Source organism: Perissodus microlepis, chromosome 12 (genome assembly GCF_051167445.1).
Source record: "Perissodus microlepis isolate ML-2025 ecotype Zambia chromosome 12, ASM5116744v1, whole genome shotgun sequence".
Taxonomy (NCBI): domain Eukaryota; kingdom Metazoa; phylum Chordata; class Actinopteri; order Cichliformes; family Cichlidae; genus Perissodus; species Perissodus microlepis.
Genome location: NC_140472.1, coordinates 29796733 through 29817138, shown reverse-complemented (window position 1 = coordinate 29817138; position 20406 = coordinate 29796733). Strand labels below are relative to the sequence as shown.

The 20406-nt window shown below is 38.1% G+C and overlaps 1 protein-coding gene across 3 annotated transcripts in view; it reads left to right on the top strand.

Annotated features, from left to right (window-relative positions):
- Positions 1-9997, top strand: part of nf2a (NF2, moesin-ezrin-radixin like (MERLIN) tumor suppressor a) — a 31205-nt gene extending 21208 nt beyond the window's left edge. For 2 of the 3 annotated variants that reach the window (XM_084945979.1, XM_084945978.1), the window contains 3 exons: positions 259-377; positions 3812-3971; positions 7432-7589. In XM_084945979.1, the coding sequence (XP_084802105.1) occupies positions 259-377; positions 3812-3971; positions 7432-7482 (330 nt within the window). In that variant the 3' untranslated portion in view covers positions 7483-7589. Of the gene's footprint in view, positions 1-258; positions 378-3811; positions 3972-7431 lie in introns of all 3 variants that reach the window. The other variant, XM_084945980.1, reaches the window with a different exon arrangement.
- The last annotated feature ends 10409 nt before the right edge of the window (positions 9998-20406 follow it).

The following is a 20406-nucleotide window of genomic DNA, read 5'->3' as shown; positions in this document are numbered from 1 at the left end:
AACCCTAAAAGCACATTTTTATCAGCTCATGTGCCCTTCTTCACTTTGTCTGTTACCATTGTGTCCTTGTGTCATATTTTCACACATCGTTGTTCATACACTCTGCAAAAACCACATATTTTTATTCTGTCTTGCTCTCTTTTGTTTCTCTTTCTATCATTTTTATGTCTGTAAGTAATGCCTTTTTTTTCCTATTTGTAATTTAAGATTACTGTCACTTCATAAACCTCTACCTCATTGTTTTTTTTTCAATCGTAGTCCCCAGGACTGGCACCTGACAGCATGCCTCAAGATGTCAGCTTCAGTAGAGAAAACCTCAGTTTTGACTTTAAAGATACTGACATGAAACGTCTATCCATGGAGATTGAGAAGGAGAAGTAAGTAGCCAGTTCTGTGCTGATCCTACTTATTATTTTGACTTAAAACTGCACCTTCTCACTTTCTGGTTGTGTGGCTCCACCTATTTGCAGTTGTCATTGGAAGGAATTAATCAGTTGAAAAGAAATACATATTTTAAGTGCTTTTGAATAACCTCAGAATATGCTTGAGAAAGATTTAAATTGGTCCAGGAGCACCATCATTTTAAATATGCACATTTTAATTCAGGGCTCTGGTGAATATTTGACCCTCAGCATTAACTGCAGTTGTTCCGCTGCCCGCATTTGGCCATTTTATTTCAGTAGTTCTTGTAGGTCACTGTTTGCAGACAGGAAAAGGTACATTTTGACAAGTGTGACCCTGACTGTACAGTTGGGTAAATTACCTGGGTCTTAGTTGTCATCTAATTAGGTAATTAGGGTTTTTTTTTAATTCAAAGAGTAGAACTGCAGGGCAGCAGCTAGCTGGTAATTTTTGACAAAACCAGAAAACTGCAGCGGAGTTGAGAGACACATGCTGTAAAATAGCTGATAGATTTTTGTTGTTTTTCATTTTAGTATTTCTGGTAGCTAAAAACACCCATCAATGTAGGAAAGTAATACAGCAACAAAATAATAATTAAAAAAACAAAACACTTGTATACATGTAAAAGTGAAATATTTGAACAACAAAGAGAATACAATTAGAAAACTAGAGCTACCTAAAAAAAAGAAGGATCTTGTTCATGATATTGACAAAATCAACTCTCATAGTTTTCCTGTAAGTTTCAAAGTAACCCTTGCCTTTTTTCAGACTGTCATCATTATGACATCTCTCTCCTTTGGTCACAGCCCTTTCCCCATCTAACAATATACACACCAAGTATTTGTCAATGCGTTTTGCTTCTGGGGGAGATTCAGCCTAAGCACCAGTTTTACCAAATTAGCGTGATGCTGCAATCGCAGAAATGTGCCGGTGGAAGCTGAGAGTGCTGCGGGTGATCTACTAACAGTGTGGTAATTTATAAACAAGGGCATCGGTTCATTTCAATAATGACCAACATCCTGCCAAGAGCAGCTCAAACTAGTCGGTCAAAAATGAGCAGATCTGATGAGGGAGCGAGAGGGTGAGAGTAATGTACTAAAAAAAATATTACAGTGTAAATTCAGGTTTTTATGTATGTGTTTCTCTCTAAAATAGCAATTCAGGTCAGTGAGAGGCAGCTGATTTATCCAGAAGAGAACTGCATTATTATGAACTTGTCCACTGTATAAACCTGAAACCTATGTGTAATAGCTGACCTGTACGATGGGTAGAGCACAAAAAATTAGTTACAGTCAAATGACAGGTCATCGATTTATTAATGGAGGTACTTTTAATGTGCCTCGTGCAGAAATGCATGTGCTGCTCTTATTTTTTCTGCAGGAATAGTGGGTCTCCAGGTACGTAGTAATTTAATCTTACACACTAACTCAGGTCCCATTAATATCTGCATTTTGATAGACATTTCAATATGGTATTAAATTTCCCTGATAGAAGTAAAAAAAAAAGAAAGAAAGAAAATGAAGGAAGAAGAGAAAAAAATGAGAATGTACATGAAGTCAGGATGTGTGTGAACTACTTTTCAAAACCCATGCAGAGATTTTTTTGTGTGTACCAATGTCTGTGTAGAAATGTGTCTAAAAGCTAAAACACTGAAGAATGTAAACACACATGCATGTATACTTTTTGTATTGGGGGGTTCTCCTCCCTCCCTCTGACATTACATGTTAAGTTCAGTTCAGTTCTGCTCTGTTTCATTAAAATACCAGTGTTATTGATTGGAACAGAAATACAGAAATGTACAATTTCTAGGAAACAATGTGTTGCAAATCTTATTCATGTAATGCATTATTCATTTAAATAAGTTGCTCCCCTAATGTTGCATTCTGAAAAGTAAACTCATGTAAATACATATGCACAAAAATTCTCCTTTCCACACATCTCAGTCACAAAACTGACACTACACTTCTTTAGTAAGTACAGACAGTAGCATTTTAACAATGGTACACACTGCGAGTAAGTCTGGTTTGTTGTGCCTGATGTGTGTCAGCAGTTTCACCATTACTATAGTGTGCTAAAGTAGCAAGTGATAAAAATTATTTATTACATTTTTCCAGCTCATTTTCCCCCTCTGCATTCACACGCATACCCAGCTCCACTTGAATAAAATTTCTCCACATTGTTGCCAACTTTATTACAATAAGAAGAGATCATTTAAAATGACTGAACATGATTTATTGAAGAAGAGAGTTTGAGTTTCTATTTGACTATTAGACTCCAATGAAGCTACATAGCAGAGCAGAGTGTGGCAATGGTAGGAAGTAGGACAGGACCCCCCGGAGTCTACATGTTTATGGTGGCAGAGATGAAGCAGGTGGAAGCTGAGATGGGAAGGACGTGGGTTGCAGGAAAGAGAGTCGGAGAGTTAGAATGACAGAGGAGCAGTGAGGTTTAAAGCACACAGAACACAAGCTGATTGGCTGACAGGAAGAAAGAAGAATAAAAATTGGTGATAGAAATGAGCGATGATGACAAAATTCAGTTTGAAAGTGTGGGAAAGAGGAAGTCATGGACAGGACAGACTAGCAGCACAGACACCCTCATGCTCATTCAATGCAGGCAAATGTGGGAATACAGATCTTCCTTATTGAACTTGCACATAAGCTTCTTTTAGTGATTTTTTTCAAAGCGCCCTTAGCATTTTTTAATGCCCAAAAAGTTACTCACTTTTTTCTCCCAGCAGCACATTCAACTCATCACTTGGCAGCAGAATGAGCTGCACATGCAAACGTACTAGATCTTTGAAGATATAATAATTTTTAAATGCGAATATAGCTGAAATCAAAGGTTAGCTATTGCCTTTAGCTTATCTATGTAGCAATGTTGTCAGATTACATCACAGTGGGAAAATAAGGATTTTATCAAAACATCAATTTAGTCAACAGTCAACAGTCACTGTTTCATGCTCATTCTATTGTCTGATACCAGAAACTGAAAGTTATGTGATGAAAACAGCCTTCTTGGGTATTATATGCAAGGACAGAAGGACAGCTGACACAGTGATGTCATGGATATGCTAATTACCGCGAGATGTCACTGTGGCAGGCTTTAGCTACTTCCTACAGACTGCTGGCAGTACATTTTCAAATGGAAAAGGACATTCTGTCTTTATCTTTAGTTAAACAGAATTTATATCAAAACTTGAATCCACATATTCTGTCTTTTTGTACGATGTCATATTGTAGTGTTATACCACTTTTAAAGCCACATTTTTGATGTGTCCTTTGGCCTATTTGATATGAAATCATATGGTGTAATTCTGGACTTAATTTAACCTTATTGTCACTGTGTTTATTCTTAATGAGCATGGAAATAATGGCTGTTTCTCAACTGGCAATTTGTTCATGCATAGGGTTGAGTACATGGAGAAGAGCAAGCACCTGCAGGAACAGCTGAATGAGCTGAAGACGGAGATTGAAAGTCTGAAGCTGAAAGAGAGGGAGACTTCTCTAGACATCATTCACAATCAGAACACAGAACAGGGGACCAGCAAGCACAGTAACTTTAAAAAGGTAACTCCCAGCTCAGCTGCCACATAAACATACACAGTCCTTAAAAAATAAGATGTTTCCCAGTAACCTTGGCTTGTCTGTCCATATTTGTGTTCACACAGAAATAGTTTTCAATAGGCCTTCAGATCCAAAACAGAAATCTGATTACCTCTGCTGTTTACCTCGAGGTTATATATTGGAAAAACGAATAATCAGATATTACACTACATCGATAAACACCCACACATCTGACAAAAAAAAACATCTTTCTGAATTTTGAAAGTAAAATTTCAAGATGTCAGTGGGTGCATGGGCACTAGCAGTGCAGTTGCAGAGGAGAAGAGATAAGAAAGTGTGAGTAAAGCTGTCTCAGCAGCTACTACTATTTCAAGCTAATCTGACTTTCGTTTTAGGGTGAGGCAAACTGCTACTGATGCCAGGTACATGTGATCGTTATTTTAATTAAAAACAGCAAATCTTGAAGCATAAAGTGGTTCTGGAAGTGAAGCAAATGCATCGGATATTTTTCTCATGGTTAATGAATATAAATGAGCACTAAAACATCTAATGAAGTGAGAAACACATCACTACATTTACAGTTATTTAAGCCATTCAACTGCTATCCAATGAGCTTACATGAGCCACATTTACAGTATTATGAAGTTTAAATAAACTCTGAATACTTCCTGGATGGCCCCCTCCTATTGTAGCGACAACAACTGTATATAAAAGATGGACTTAGCAACCAGGTCTAAAAAAATAAAGCCGTTGTTTCTAGTAGCAGGGCAACGACTATATGTGCAAAAACAAGTATTCATGAATTTATGGTCTCAGTCACTCAAGTCTTATTGAGCCATTTTGTAAATTATGGTGCTCATTTGAGTCAAAAAGAAGGTTAAAGCAGGGTAAGCTACAGGGGTTATGTTTGTGATTGACAGGCAGCCATGAGCACGCAGTGTGATGTATTTCCAAATCATATATACCTGTTGCTGTGACACATCTGGTTCCAAAGACAAAACTTGCACCAGATAAAGAGGTCAGCTCAAGGCTTCACGTTGGAACAACAGGTAACGTCACAGTAGCCTACTTGTGTCCATCTTTTATGTACAGTCTTTGTGAAAATCTGTGCGTTTGCATTCATCTTATAGCAACTCCATTAGTATTAGCGATTTCATCTCACCCAGTCTCGTTTAGTAATGATATAAAAACAGTAGATGTGGCAGGCTCTTGGCCTGTGGGATATTTCATAATTGATTGGTCAAAGTCAGCAGCATTGTTATAAAAAGATTATATTTCCGCTGTCCTCTGATGAACTGGCAGATTAGACTTGTTCTCCTTTATCCTACCGCTCCAGTATCTCTCTAATTTAAATAAAAGTATCAAATAAAAATTTGGGTTGTTCACAGCACATTGTGTAACAAAAGAGCCCACCCTCCTTCGTTTTGTCTCTGAGTGTAAAATACGCTTGTTAGGGGGAGCACTAATTGATTTTTGCTTGGTGATTAGTCATTTGGATTGATGGGGGCACCTCTGGCATGCAAGTGGAAAAGGAGCTGAGTTAAAAGTGTTGCTTTAATTGAACCAGAGGCGTTGGCATTTATCTTCTTAGTGAGGGAAGGGGCCAGGCCTCGTGGCATTGCAGGGAGAAGGGAAAAGAAATGAAGAGTGAGGAAGCCAGCTTTGCTAAAAGAGGTGAGAAGTTTAGGGAAGGCGGGGGGCGCACTAAAAAGGAAGAGGAGGTTGAAGGAGGCTGAGTCACGGATAAGTTCCAAGAATGCACTGTGAAGTTAGTGACCAGGGGGTGGTTGGGGTGAGGAGGAGACGGTGGGAAAAGAAGAGCAGAGGGAATGTGGAACGAAGCACAGATCACTGAGCCCAAAGCATCAGGACCAGCTGCAACCCTGGGCAAAGTTTTCTGCTCCCAGACTCACTCTCCCCCTTTGGATGATTAATGAACGTTCCTTTGACACGGCACAGTGTCTTTGCACTTCATCCAGGCCACAGTTTCTGTTTTGTTAGCACCAGGGCTTACAGAGAGCTCATTCTCTGTAAATAAGTCTCAATACAAGAGCTTTAGAGATTCTGTGTGAAGTTTAAGAGAGGCAGTGCTTTTTTTATGCTATATGTGGCAGTCCATTCAGACCGTATGAAGTGGCAGACAAAGGAGGGAAGCTATTGTACTAAACATCACACAAAAGCATTTCTTGCTGCCGTGTCTTTCATAGCACTAATACCTGGAACATCGAGTAAAGAGTTTTTGCTCTTTCTAAAGTGGAGACTGTGGCCAGTGTGGAGAAAAATGCTCGAGAGTTAGATACAGATAAGCATGCGGTCAGACTTTAGCACTCACAAATATAGCTCAGGCTTTCTGTCAGCAGGGACACTAGAAGGTGATCAGTAAACATAACACTGCTAATCCATCCCCTTCCCACACATCTGTTTGGATTTGCTTAAGTCCCTCAATCAGCACATTCCCCAGAAAAAACTGGATTTCCTGAACTGTCCTCCTTCATCCCCCGTGTAATATTGACTTTGGCAGTCGGTTTAATTCCCTTTGCCCTGCAGATGTTAAAAAGAGAAACTAGTTTGCCCAGCCAATTTGCCTTGGTGCGCTCTTATGCAGTGTTAGATAAGTCAACGGTTAGCTTCGCCTGAACGGTTAAAGCACAGCCAGTGACCCGAATTAATCCATCACCAGCTCATTTAAACCTGGAGAGAAAGACAATTAACAGTTTTTTCTCTGACTGGCATTGATCTCCCACTTCTCTCCTCATCTGTTTGATTGTCTGTAGCAGAGAGCTGGAAAATCTGCAAAGTTGTGTTGTACCCTGATTGAGTTGTAAACCTTAATAGAGGCAGATTTTCTTTCAGTTTCTGGATATTATAATCTATGTAAGGTGTATCAACAACATTGCATGCCTTTACACCATCAGAGATTCATTACAATCAGAATAACCTTCGGGGTATATTTGCAGTAAACACGGCAAAGAATCTCCAATTATCCTCTTCTTGTGATCATTTAGTCTTTTGATTAGTCAAGGGAAACAAGTCAGATTATGTGTTTGGCTTTTCTAGTGTCTAATTAAAAGTGCTTCATCAGAGAAATAATTGGATTACACATGCATGTGTGTACATTCAGAATTACAGCTACCTGCTAACCAATTTTTTGTCAAATCACATTTCTTATTGTGTCAGTATGTATAAGCATGCTGACCATCTGCACACTGCACTCTTTTTATGGTGTCTTGGTTGAAAGTCAGGGTCTTGCACACACTGTGTGTATTGGGAATAGACGGAAGGATTAGATCAGGCAAAAAGGCTAAGGGAAAGGCCAGGCAATGACTTTCATGATCAGAATCTCCAATAAAGATTTCTGTCTTTTTACTTATTTTGATTGCTTGCCAGAATACTCCTCCTCTTGTGTTTATTTTTACCCCTCATATAAAACCTCACCACACCTTTGTTATTGATTCTTACACAGCTTACACTACAGAGCACCAAGTCCAGGGTTGCCTTCTTTGAGGAACTTTAAACAACAGAGCTGCAGAGATGAGGATGAACAACTGCCAAGAACCTCTTCTATATGCACTCCTGGTCAGTTGAAAAGACAAATCACCCTGCAAGGCTTTATGGTTTTCTTCCTCCTAAAAAACACTGTGGACAAAAAAACTAAACAAAAAAATGCCTACTGCCTTAATCTGCACCAAATCTTCATGCCTTGCGTATGCACAAACAAGAATGCATGCCTGTTCCTGCACTAAATCTTAAATTCATTCTTAAAATGAGTGCTTGTTTACAGTGAGAGTGTGTTTCATACAGCACAAGCTCCAGGAATGTTTTGAAGTGAACTTGTGTGTGGGATTTGTTATTGTCAGAGAATAAGCATTGACAGTGAAAAAGGGAGTGAAACTGCACTGTTCCTTTTCCACTCTGAGTCTGATGTGGTTATATTTGTGGTGCTTAAATTGGCTATTATATCTTGCCCAGCTCTGTATTGTCTGATTGCAGAGCTGTTTCACAATTCAAGAAGAAATTAACGTGAACAGATCTGAGCAAGAGAGGTGATGATTATATATCGATCCCACTTTGAAGCAAATGTTTAATATTTAGTGTTGTAAACAACAACTGATCTTAAACTTCCCGCTGCTTCAACACTGACCATTTGTTATAGTCAACTTTACTGATAATCCCAATGGATTCCGTCTTTGAAATTGAATGTTTGACCATTAAATACTGGTCATTTAGGGAGTCATTTTTATTTTATGATCTGTGGTTTCTTTTTCTCAACACTAAAATGTATCTTTATAACCAGGAATTTGCCTTAGCTGTGTTGTGTGAGCAGTGTTTGTCTCAGAAAGCATGTCCATGTGTTAATCATGAGGCCTCGATACCTACATATATGTATTGTATACATAGAGATGTCACGCTACATATCTCTAGCTGCCTTGAGCATATAGTTATTGTGTCCTTACATAATGCGCCGGGTGCACTGTGTTATACTCTTGAAAATGAGGAAATGGTCATTTTTACTAGGTGGTTCTTGGAATTTAAACTGGATCAAGGAAGTGTAATACCTTAGATGTGAGCTTTTGACACATCTGAGATCCATCTCAGCTTTTTTTATTGTATTTTCTGTTTTTTGTTTTTTTTGTTTTTACTTTTTTGTGACCACAACCACTTTTTTAAAAACATAAATTAGCATCTATTTTGAATTAATGTGTCTTTTTGAATTAATGTGTTCTTTCCCACTGAAAGCAATTTATTCTGGAGAATTATAATGTGACAAATATGTGTATGTATATATATATTAGGGGTGCAACGATACACAAAATTCACGGTTTGGTTCGATACTTTGGTGTCACGGTTTGATATTTTTTCGATACAAAAAAATGTTCATGCCTTTTTAATTTGTCATTTATTAAAATTATAAATATATATTTTAACTCAAAAGTACAGTTTTTACATTTAATGTTGCTGAAACAACAAAATAATAATAATAAAAAAAATCTATCTGATCGAGAAATCACTCATCTTTGGAAAAGAGAGTTTATTACAGAGAAATGGCTCTTTCCAAAATAAAAGCTATACTATACGCTTCTTCTGGGCTGTATTCTCAGCAGCATATTAAACATATCAGGTCCCCATAAGGAGAATCATGTGCTAACGGCTGTCTAAATGACTCGGGTAAAGTTTGTAGCTTGCGTTCTTGTTGTTTTTGTCTGCTTCCACTTGTCTTTGCACTAGGATGCTGTCGGAGTAAATGTGCTGTCATATTCGTTGTGTTCCCACTAGTGCTGTTAGCATTAATCTCGTTAAAATGACATTAACGCCATAACGTGGCAAATCTCCGTTAACGAGTTACCACGGATCGCCCCGTGCGTGGGGCTGGATGGCGTCAACACGTTAACAAGCTAACTGTGCTAACGCACTAGTTCCCACAAATTGAGCATTGCGTGGCACATCCGACATACTGTTTTACTTTTGTCCATGACGCGCTTACCTTCAGGGTCATGCTTCACATGAAAACCAAGATAGTACCAAACGCCAGCTCTGAATGACGGTGGGGGAGGTTCAATTTCGGGTAGCGTTGAGGCAGTTGCCATGTTGCAACGAGCTTAGCTTCTGTCTTGCTAGCTTGCGCTGCGCTCAGTGGATCTGTACTCCACAGTGCAGCCTAGGCGGAGTAGTCGAACGCAGATCCACTGAGCGCTCAACACAGACAGCATCGTCAGAAGAAAAGTTGATAAAATAAATAAAAATTTTTGTATTGTTTGATACATATGCGTACCGAACCGAAAGCACTGTATCGAACGGTTCAATATCAATACGAGTATTGTTGCACCCCATATATATATATATATATATATATATATATATATATATATATATATATATATATATATATATATATATATATATATATATATATATTCCTTCTGACTGCATTTAGCAAGGATAATAAGCAGTATTTACGTATCTATACATTTTCATAAAAACATAAAAGATTTGTAAGTTTTGCATATCAAATAAAAGTATATCAGGTATGATTTTTGTGTGTGTTTTGAATTTCTTTTCACATCAAATGACTTTTTCTTATTATGGCAGACTTTGATGAATGTCAGCTTTGATATGGCTGGTGCACCCAGATGATTTTCACTTAACCCAAAAAGACATTCAATTACACCTTTAAAAAATCAAGTGTTATGTAAGCGCCCTCCATCCTGTGTCAGATCACATACTCTGCTTCCTTGAGTGACAAGGTGCTTGCGTATGTGTGTTTGTATGCCTATGGATGTGTGGGAGAGCGCCGTGTGATGCATGGCCCCTGCAGTCATTTTCATGCCTCTGTGTGTTGTGTGTCACCGCATTAACCCTTAAATGTATGTTTCTGCTTGTGGCTTTGTGTCTCTCAGTCTGACTACTCTCTGACAGAATGACTTGCACTGAGTTCAAGGGGCTTCTCCATAACCATGCCTCCTCTGGTCTGCAACTGAAGTATGGCTACCTTTGGTTTGTAAGTGTTGTGACACTTTAAGCAATGTCTTCAGGAGCTTAGCCCCTGCAGAGGGACAAGGGTGGAGAGTGTGCAGGGCTATCAGACAAACTGACAGATACACAGATTCTTCTTCATTGCCGCCTCCCCCTCAACATGTCTCTGAGGGAGTGAAAAGGGGAGGGGATGTGGAGGATCACATCTTTTGTCATTTATCCATTCTCGGAGGATCACAGTTAATGTCAGACCTGCACACAGCGATGTGAGTACACAAATACACAACTTGCAGCATATTGGAAAAGGTTTGCAGTTTACCACAGGGCTGGGGAAGCTGACGAGCACTGCACTGAATCTGCCAAGTGCTTGAATTTAGCACAAGCACAAACAATAGAAAGGGAAAACCCTTCTCACATAATCCAGGGATAGCCTGCATTTAGGGAACCAATTCATGGATCAAATGTATGATGCAGTAGCAGTTTTACTGGCTGCTACTATAACCATTAAAATATCTTTATTATACTTTTACAATTTACGATGTAAATGTAAGGATATAGTCATGTAATAAACGTTAACTGCCAGTGCCTAATTAAATTTTGAATTGAACCGTTAAATTACTTCTTTGCGGGTAGATGCACTGATTATTTTTATGTACCAAACACAAAAGATTTAGCAGAAAACTCACAAGAACTCTTAAGATGTTTAATACATATATCTCAACCCTTTTTTCAAGCATGTACAAATTAAGTAATCAAAAATGCCTTTCATTTATTTTATTTTACTAAATGATGTTGCATGTAGCTTAGGTAAAAAACCAAATAGGTACTGTTGTTATGTAGCTTCCTAATTCAAATGCATAGGCATCAGAAAAATAGAGAATATGGTCTCATTTATAAAACTGTGCATAGGATCCGTACTAAAATAGGAAGTGCACAAAAGCAGAAAACACCTCTAGAATATTGATGTGTGAAATAATCCTGCTGATCAGTGGCTCTTTATCATGGAAACAAGCAAGAGAACAACAAGAGGCTCATTGTCCAGGAAATGTGTTTATGGATTCCTCACTTTTAGTTCCAGTTTATGTTATTGCCAAAGATACTTATAAAAATCTCATATTAATATATTATTAATCCTCATATTTAACAGTTTCAGGAATTGTTAGGTTATTACTACCATCAACATTTTAGCAAACTTTCAGTGACCAGTTTATCCCAACCTGAAGCATTTTCTTTCACGTCTCATCTGCCGTTTCCTCCCGTGACATTTTGAGCTCCACAAACTAAACCATCCATTGTGTTTTATCTGCACCAGCTATGGTGGGGCTTGCTACATCCTGTGGGCTTATCAACTGCTTCCTCAAATCTACTCCCATTTGCTAATCTCTTCCCACCCATACCTGTCCTAAAATATGCCAGCTATGAAATCCTTTAGTCTTTTCCCTTTATATTGTTATGGACAAATCCAGCAGTATATTTAAATCAGGTGACAAATCTATTTCTCCCTGAGCGTTTTTTTTTACTTGAGCTTTTATGTTAGCTGTCTTGGTATGCTTAGACAACTTATATAACTAAACAGAAATGACAGAAAAATATCTCACCTATCTATAAAGTGATTTGGTGGTTAGGGTGGGTTTTTAAGGAGTTTCACTATGCTAAAGACATTAATTAAACAGTGTCTCCATATTATAAATCTCCCACCGCCAGTTGTATTTTCACTCCACATTCACATTTTATCCAATGACCGTTTTGCCTCAGAAGGTCCAACCCAGCTTGCTTCTTTGTCCCATTGATGTATTTCTTCCATTACTAGCCAGTTTATCTCTTCGGGAGTTTACTCCACAAATATTCCCCTTTGTGTGAACCCTAGTTCTTAACTTCTCACTTGGTTTACCACAATGTTTAGTATCCCTACATATCTGTGTGCAGGATACTCTACTACACGCCCTTTGGTTTTCAGCCTCATAATGAACCAGGTGTCAATATCTTCTAAGGTCGCTTCATTTGCCTGACCTTCATGTGTCTCCTATACATTTTATATTCAGGCAGTCCTCGCCATAAAAACACTCATTTATCAACTTCATAAGTTGGCATCAGAGCCGGTTTCTGCCAATTTTAATTGTGTAGATGATCCAGACCTAATCGAGTACTTTTAGCTGCATATTCTCACCACAGAAGTGACCGAAAACAGGACAGAAGGTGTTTAAACTGAGAAATGTTATGATGTTAAGACAGAGGCAGCAAGCATTCCTGGTGTTGGTGCCCAGTCCGTCGCAGAGCTAATACAAAGAAATAAACAACCAATCTTGCTCACATTTATACTTATGGATAATTTAGAATTGCCAGTTAATCTAACCCATGCATGTCTTTGGGAGGAAGCTAAAGTTCCTGGAGAGAGCGCACACAAGCAGACCATGCAAGACCCATGCAAAAGGGCCCCTTTGGCTGTTAGATGTGAAATTGACTGTTATCATGCCTGTCTCAGATATGTCTGAGAAACTTTGTTTTGGTGAGTCATCTCTAACTATTTAGAAAATGCGGAATTCCATGACTATATTTTAATATTCAAGCTCTGCAAATCAAAACACTTCCAGTTGGTTGTGTGGTAATAAGCCAAAGGAAGGGTTTTGTAGGTCTAAAAATATCATATGGGGATTTCTGTTATTTAGCTTGGATGACTGAATTCGGTGCCAAGTTATGCTTGTGTGCTCCAAGCATATGAAAATGCCTGATAGTACTGGTTTCGGCTCTGGTGTGTCAATAAACGAATTGTAAGTGACTCCATCACAGTTAAGAAAATACTCTTTATATTACAATGAAAACAAATAAATATTTTGTGACTAGTGTAGAGATTTAAGAAAAAATGTTCATGAAATAATCTCGGTCTGATGTGGGTGTAAACTTTGCCTACACAGGAATCTCAATAAGGCTTTTTTTTCTAAGTGGGTTTTAGAAGTCATGTCAGTGCATTAGAGTTGTGATTTATGAACGGAATAACCACACTTTGAAACATCATTTAAATATCCACACATATACTGTACATCTGCAGTATATATTGACATATTTGAGTAAAACATTTATTTTTCAGCATCTTTTGCCAAATTGAGGACGTTCCATTGAGTTTTTCTGTATGAAATGCTTCCTCAGTGTGCCTCAGCATGTGGGGGTGATGTGCAGCAGCCTGACTGGTCCTGTGGGAACGTGTCTTATTTACTAGATGTTGAGTATGAATCTTCTTGACATTATTCTTTTCTGATTTTCCTCATGCATGTATTCAGTTGATAGTGCATCATCTCGCCTTACACATATGTTTAGCGTGATTAAATTTTTCCAGTCCCTGGGCGCTCTGCATGGTAGCAGCGAGGGTTGTATAGGATATAAAAGACTTGGAAGCTTCGCCTTGCTTCATCACTTGCTGGAGTTTGTGTATTTCTCACAGCCATGCACCCACACTCTGACAAACACACACTTACTCACACACACCCATAGAATCAAAAAATTCTTCTCGGTCCTTCCAGCCAAATTAGTATCTTCTTTCATTCCAGGATGCAGATGTCAGTGAAATACCTGTGGAAAATCGCCATGATTGGGTTCATTATGTTTCCTGCAGTTAGCAGGAATGGAAATGAGTTTGGTATTTTAGGCTGAAGAAATAAATAAATAAATTCTCCCTTTTCAAAATATCAACTTGTTAGACTCATGAAGTGCTGCTGTCTACCTGTTTTTACATTTCTAGACTACTTGATGAAAAGCTACGAATAAATTTCCTTCTGACTGATAGATAATGATAAACTCTGTTTTAGTTGTCGCTGCCCATTCTAATCTATACTATGAATATTTGCTTGTCTCTCTCATCATGATATAGGTCAATCAAACTGAGAGGTATCCACTCTCTTTTCTTGCTTTATCAGTTATCTTTTTTTTATTTTAAATAAATCTACTTTCCATGTCCGCTCCAGTGCTTCTGTGAGTGTCAGTGGACATCATAATCAGTCCATGCTCAACACTTCCCTCTGCACTCGAGCATAAAGTAAAAGAGTCTCTGCCTGTAAAGAATATCTAAGCAGCAAGACTATTAATGAGTTTATAACAAGTCAAGTCAATTTATTTTTCTTTTAGTGCCAAATCACAACAACACCAGTCTCAAGGCATTTTATATTGTAAGGCCAAGACCCTACAATAATACAGAGAAAACCCCAACAATCAGATGACACCCCTGTGATGACAGCGGGAAGGAAGAACCCTTTTAACTGGAAGAAACCTCCAGCAGAACCAGACTCAGGGAGGGCCGACCAACTATGGATGCATATTATTTATAAGAAATAAAGAATTTGTAAATATTAAAGGCTAAATAGAACACAAATTCTATTATTTCTTTCACCAGTTCCAAAACGAATCATTACATACGTACATACCCCAAGAAGCTGTTCAGTACATCTCGCAGTTTGTTTCTTCTTTTGCCTTTCGTCTACTGCTCAGATTAGCCACTAGTGGCTTGTTTGGTTTGTCAGTCTGATTTTAAACCCACAAACTAGCCAAAAGAGGTGGGGTGGGCGTCCAGACAAGTATTGGAGGTATTAATTAGGTTGTAAAAGAGAAACCACATTTCACTTGTTCATCTATCTTGACCTGTTTGTCTGACCCACTTCTACCTGATTGCGGTGGTGTTGCAGAGCATGCATTAGTTGTGCTCTGGGAGAACAGGTTTTTGTTTTCCTGCTTAAGGCCTTTTTTTGGCTTCACTGTGTACTTGGTTTTTCAAAGTGTGTCACCTCACCTTGTATCTCATCAGTAACAGTCTGACCCTCCGACGTAAGCTATTTCAGGAGCTTTCCTACAGTAACAACATTTTTAATTCAATTTCTTTCTGGTAACTTTTCCCCCCTTGTTTTTAAAAATTGTAAAAATCTCGTGGTATTTCATAAAATTAGCTAACAACTAGTAAAATAATATTAGTTTGTTACTGGAAGCATGGTTATTCACATAAAATATAAGCAGATAGTCACAAATGAAAATCTGTTAAGAATTGTTCAAAAATTATGATAATAAACACCTAAATCTAAATTCTTGGAGTAAAAGCAAGTGGATCTTAGGAGTCTGAAATGGTAGATTTTCAGATGCATTTGTTTGCAGGTATCCGTTGTACTCGCTCTACAAATGAAAGTGCAGTTTAGGATATTTGAAATGAAAAGGTCAATGCGCACACACACACGCGTGTGAATGCAGCTACTTTTTGTGCCAAAAAAAGTGTCATGATTAAGTTGCAGCAAGGCACTTTTTACAGTTAGGCAGACTCACGGTCACCTTATTGTCGCCTCTTTTGTTGGTGCTAGATTTGAGCAGGAGGGATGCTCTATTGTTGTGTTTTATTGTTTGGCTGACAGGCAACTAATGTTGTGCTCTGCATTTGAAAAGGTTGCACAGCAGCTAAATAGAGGACTTGACAAATTTCCTTTTTTTCCAACACAACCTAAATATGCTTAAAAGACTGTAAATTGTGGATGTATACCTCAGTTTAAAGCGTTCATAGCAAACAGCTAATTGTGTAACAGTGTCAGAAAATTTTTCCTAAATGCAAAATTGGGAAGATTTGGAATATATCATCACTCACAGTACATAAAACCATCAAAAGACTGGGAATCTGGAGAAATCTCTGTGTGCGAGGGATACGACCTAAAATCAATACAGGATCATTAATTTTGGGCCCTCAAGCAGAACTGCATTAAAACAGGCGTGATTGAAATCACTGCATGGGCTCAGGAACACACCAGAAAGACAGTTCACCTTGCCATCTACGAATGCACATTAAACCAAATCATGCAAATAAGAAACCAGATTGGACATGATATAAAAACACTGCTGCCTTCTCTGGACCAAGGATCATTTAAAATAGACTGAAGCGTATAAAACTGTTCTGCAGTCAATCTTAAACATTTAAATTATTATTTGGATAACATAGACAGTACAACCTCCAGACAAAGAGGGGAGCAAACATCTGGCTTATTATCACTATTTACCTCAAAAGTCTTCACTTCTGATGGTATGTCGGTTTGGTAGTTTCTATGGAATTGAAAGCTGGCAGATCTGGAAAGACTCCATCAGTGCTAGAAGATATATACTGTACAGATTTAGAGCAACATATGCTCATTTACATTTTGTATTTTTCAGGAGAAGAAAATGATAAACATCATACTGAATCTATTGTAGCAACTTGACTTGTCAGGGTAAGGAGTCCGGGTGCTGAACTGGCCTGCCTGCAGCCCAAATCTTTCACTAGCTGAAAATATTTGGCACATGATGATATAAAAAATAAAATAAAGATGGCCCTGAATTGCTGAATAGCTACAATCCTACACCAGACAAGAACAATGGACAATTATTCTCTCCCAAAAGTACATAAACTCAGTTCCCAGATTTTTATGGACTCTTTTTAACAGAAGAGTTGATACTAAACATGGCCCTGTCCCAACTTGTTTTAGACATGTTGCTGCCATCAAATTCCAAATAAGCTTATATTTTTCATAAAATACCACATTTTCTCAGTTTCTGTTTTCTATGTCTTGCTTTGAATAAAGTATTGATTTATGAGATTTGCAATAATTTAGTTCATTTAGTCCTAACATTTCTGGAATTGAGTTTCTACATAAGTGACTGTACCAGCTGTTATGTTGCTATACCTTGATTTTTCCCACCAGTCTTTAAAGGACAGCAATATAAATCTTGCATTCAGACATGGTGTAGTGGATGTTTCTTAGAATGTAGGGCAAGTTCTACTTTAGAAGTCACACATTAAAAAGCTGCATTTGATTAAACCTACAGCCAGGGCTGCTGTGTTCGGTTGGCCATCTAATAATAGGTTGACAACATGGATGGGAATCCTGTTATATTTATATATACAATGCCTTACAAAGAGAGTGTATTATAAAAGTCTAAAGTATATTGTATTTATTTAATTTTTATTTGACATGTTTAAATGATACGTTTCAGAAGGAATTTGTGGCTTTTGGGGTACAAGCAGCATAGAGGAGAAACAAGCTAACATTTTGTCTTTTACCATGGAGTCTTTGAAATAAAATAAATAAATAAAAATGCCAGCTCAATCCTTTCAGGACTGATTTCTATTTTGGTATGAAATCAAAATGGAAAAATAAGAAAGTGTATGCCAATTTTGGTTCATTTGTACTCTGGGGAATTTGGATGTAATATGGTGTTATGTAACGAGCAGAGATTGGGGCAGAATGCAGCGCAGAAGGCTGTGTTGCACTGGAGTTATGTGAGTTGCATTGCTCATTCATGTGCCTCACTCTGTCTCTCCAAGCTGCTAGCCTTCTAACACCCTTGTGGCAGACATCCCAATATCCCTCGTTGAGTGTAAGACGTTCACACACTTGGCACAGGGTTCTTCTCTCTTGATGTTCATATTTCTCTGTTTCTTAACAACAAAAGAAACATAACTCAAAACACTGTCAGCTCTGGAAGTGCTCCTACTGAGCCCTTGTTTTTAGGCTGGCAGTCAAACGTCACATTTCAATTCTGCTTTATGCATTTCCCTTTCTGTCTAAAATCTATACTTGTGCATGGAATCTTTCTCTTCCTTCAGACTTGTCATCTCCATATTTCTGTGAGTTTTCTTCTTTTCTGCTGTTCTTTTTCTCCCCATTGCTGCCCAATTCTCTGCGGCCACCAAAACAGCAAATTAGACAAAGACCTCAAAGAAAAAATGCCACTAAAAATTGACATATGACTCACTTCGCCACAACAAAAACATGCATTGTGAAGTAGCATGAGCCTGTCTACAGTGTTATAATTAGACTGTCCCCTCGTAGCCATTACTTGACTCAGCAGCTACTGTCAATATGTCCCTTTTTTCAGCTTTTCTCTTCCCTTTGTCTGTGATGTGAATCATGCCCCCCCTCCACCACGTTGTAGGTTGTGGTTTCATGACCTACTTGTCGGAGAGTGTAACATTTTCAGGCTTGTCACTTCTTTGCTTTCTACAGACGTCACTGATTTGCATAGATGTCTATGTCATAGATGACACCTCATTACTCAGTCTGTGTGGTTTCTATATAAAACCATAACCAGAATTGACCGGTAAACACTTTTGCAGTTGAGACTGCAAAAGTGTTATAGAGAATATACACCTCACCAGTCCTGGGTTGGACACCTTTCTGCCATCAGAACGCCTGTAATTCTTCATGGTATCGCTTCAACAAGGTTCTGGAAATATTCCTCAGAGATTTTGTTCCATATTGATATGACAGCATCACACAGTTGTTGGAGATCTGTCAGCTGCATATTCATGATGCAAATCTCGTGTTCCACCATATCCCAAAGGTTTTCTATTGGACTGAGATCTACTGGTTGTGTAAACCACTTGAGCACAATGAGAGCCCACTGTCACACTCAAGGGTCTGAGATGATCTGGTCATAAAGAGACCCCCATGGTCAGCAGCAATAGATATGATATGTAAATAGATATATAAATAGGCTGTAGCATTGAAACAATGCTCAACTGGTAGTATTGGGTCCAAAGTATGCCAAGAAAATATCCCTCACACCATTACACCACCAACACTGGAATGAACCATTGGTACAAGGCATGATAGAGCTATGCTTTCATGTTACTTACGCTAAATTCTGACCCTACCATCTGAATATTACAACAAAAACACAGACTCAACAGAAAAGACAACATTTTCCTAGTCTTCTTTGTGAACCTATGCAAAGTGTAGCCTTAGTTTCCTGTTCTTAGCCGATATGATGTGTATTTCTGCATTCAGAGATGTTCTTCTGTATATCTTGGTTATAACAAGTGGTAATTTGAGTTAATGTTGCCTTACTGTCAGCTTGAAGGAGTCAGCCTATTCTCCTTTTATTTCTGACATCAATAAAGCATTTTCATTCAGAGAACTGCTGCTCACTGTATATTGTCTGTTTCTTAGACCATTCTCTATAAACAGTACAGGTGGTAGTTTGCAAAAATCCCAGTAGATCAGGATTCCCTGAAATAGTCAGATCAGCTTGTCTGGCGCCAGCAACCATGCCATGTTCAAAGTCACTTAAATCCCACTTTCCACCCATTCTGATGCTCAGTGTCAGTTTGAACTTCAGCAGGCCATCTTTGTCATGTCTGCATGGCTAAATGCACTGAGTTCCTGTCATGTTACTGGCTGATGAGATATCTGTGTTAACAAGAAGGTCATTAGGCTGACCTAATAAATTGGCTAATTAATGTACATTAAGGTACTGGCAGCAGTCTACTGGTATGAAAGTATTGCAGAACGTGGTGAGCTATTAACCATGCACTTTAAAAAAAACAAAAAAACAAAACATAACATAACATAATTTAAATAACTGTTACAAAGGAGTGCAATTAATGATATAAAATTAAAGAACATGACCAATAAAAAAAATGAATATGGCAATTCAAGAAGGTTGTCATTATATATATTCAATTCAAAACTATATTTTTGCTTTTAGTGTAATAAAGAAAAAGGCTTTTTGAGTACGGGTTAAAATTTCTACAGTTTGGGTAAAATAGAAGTTCTGAAAGTGTAAAATTCCCCAAATACATTAAAGAAAACCCCAGAAACCTGCTGTGCTTTGCTACAGTGGCTAGTTACTGAGCTAGGTTTGGACAATTTCTTTGAGGGATTAGGGTTTTAGAAAATGGGTTATAGTTTCAGTGGAATACTGTAATTATTGGCGTGGCAATATTCCAGTGCAGGTTCCAAAAAAGGGAAAAAAGCCAAATGCAGCTTTAATAAAGGTGATGAAAGTATGTTAGGAAAATGGTTCATATTTGGCTCATATTTACAGTCTTCCAAGGTTTCTTAAGAGTGAGATTTGAGTGCTATCTCAGTTTCTGAGCACTGGAGCAGCACTGTTGTTTTATTAATAAGGAGGTCGCTCATTTATAGAGGGGTCCTGTGGGCTATTAATTCTGGATAGACATAAAAGACCACAG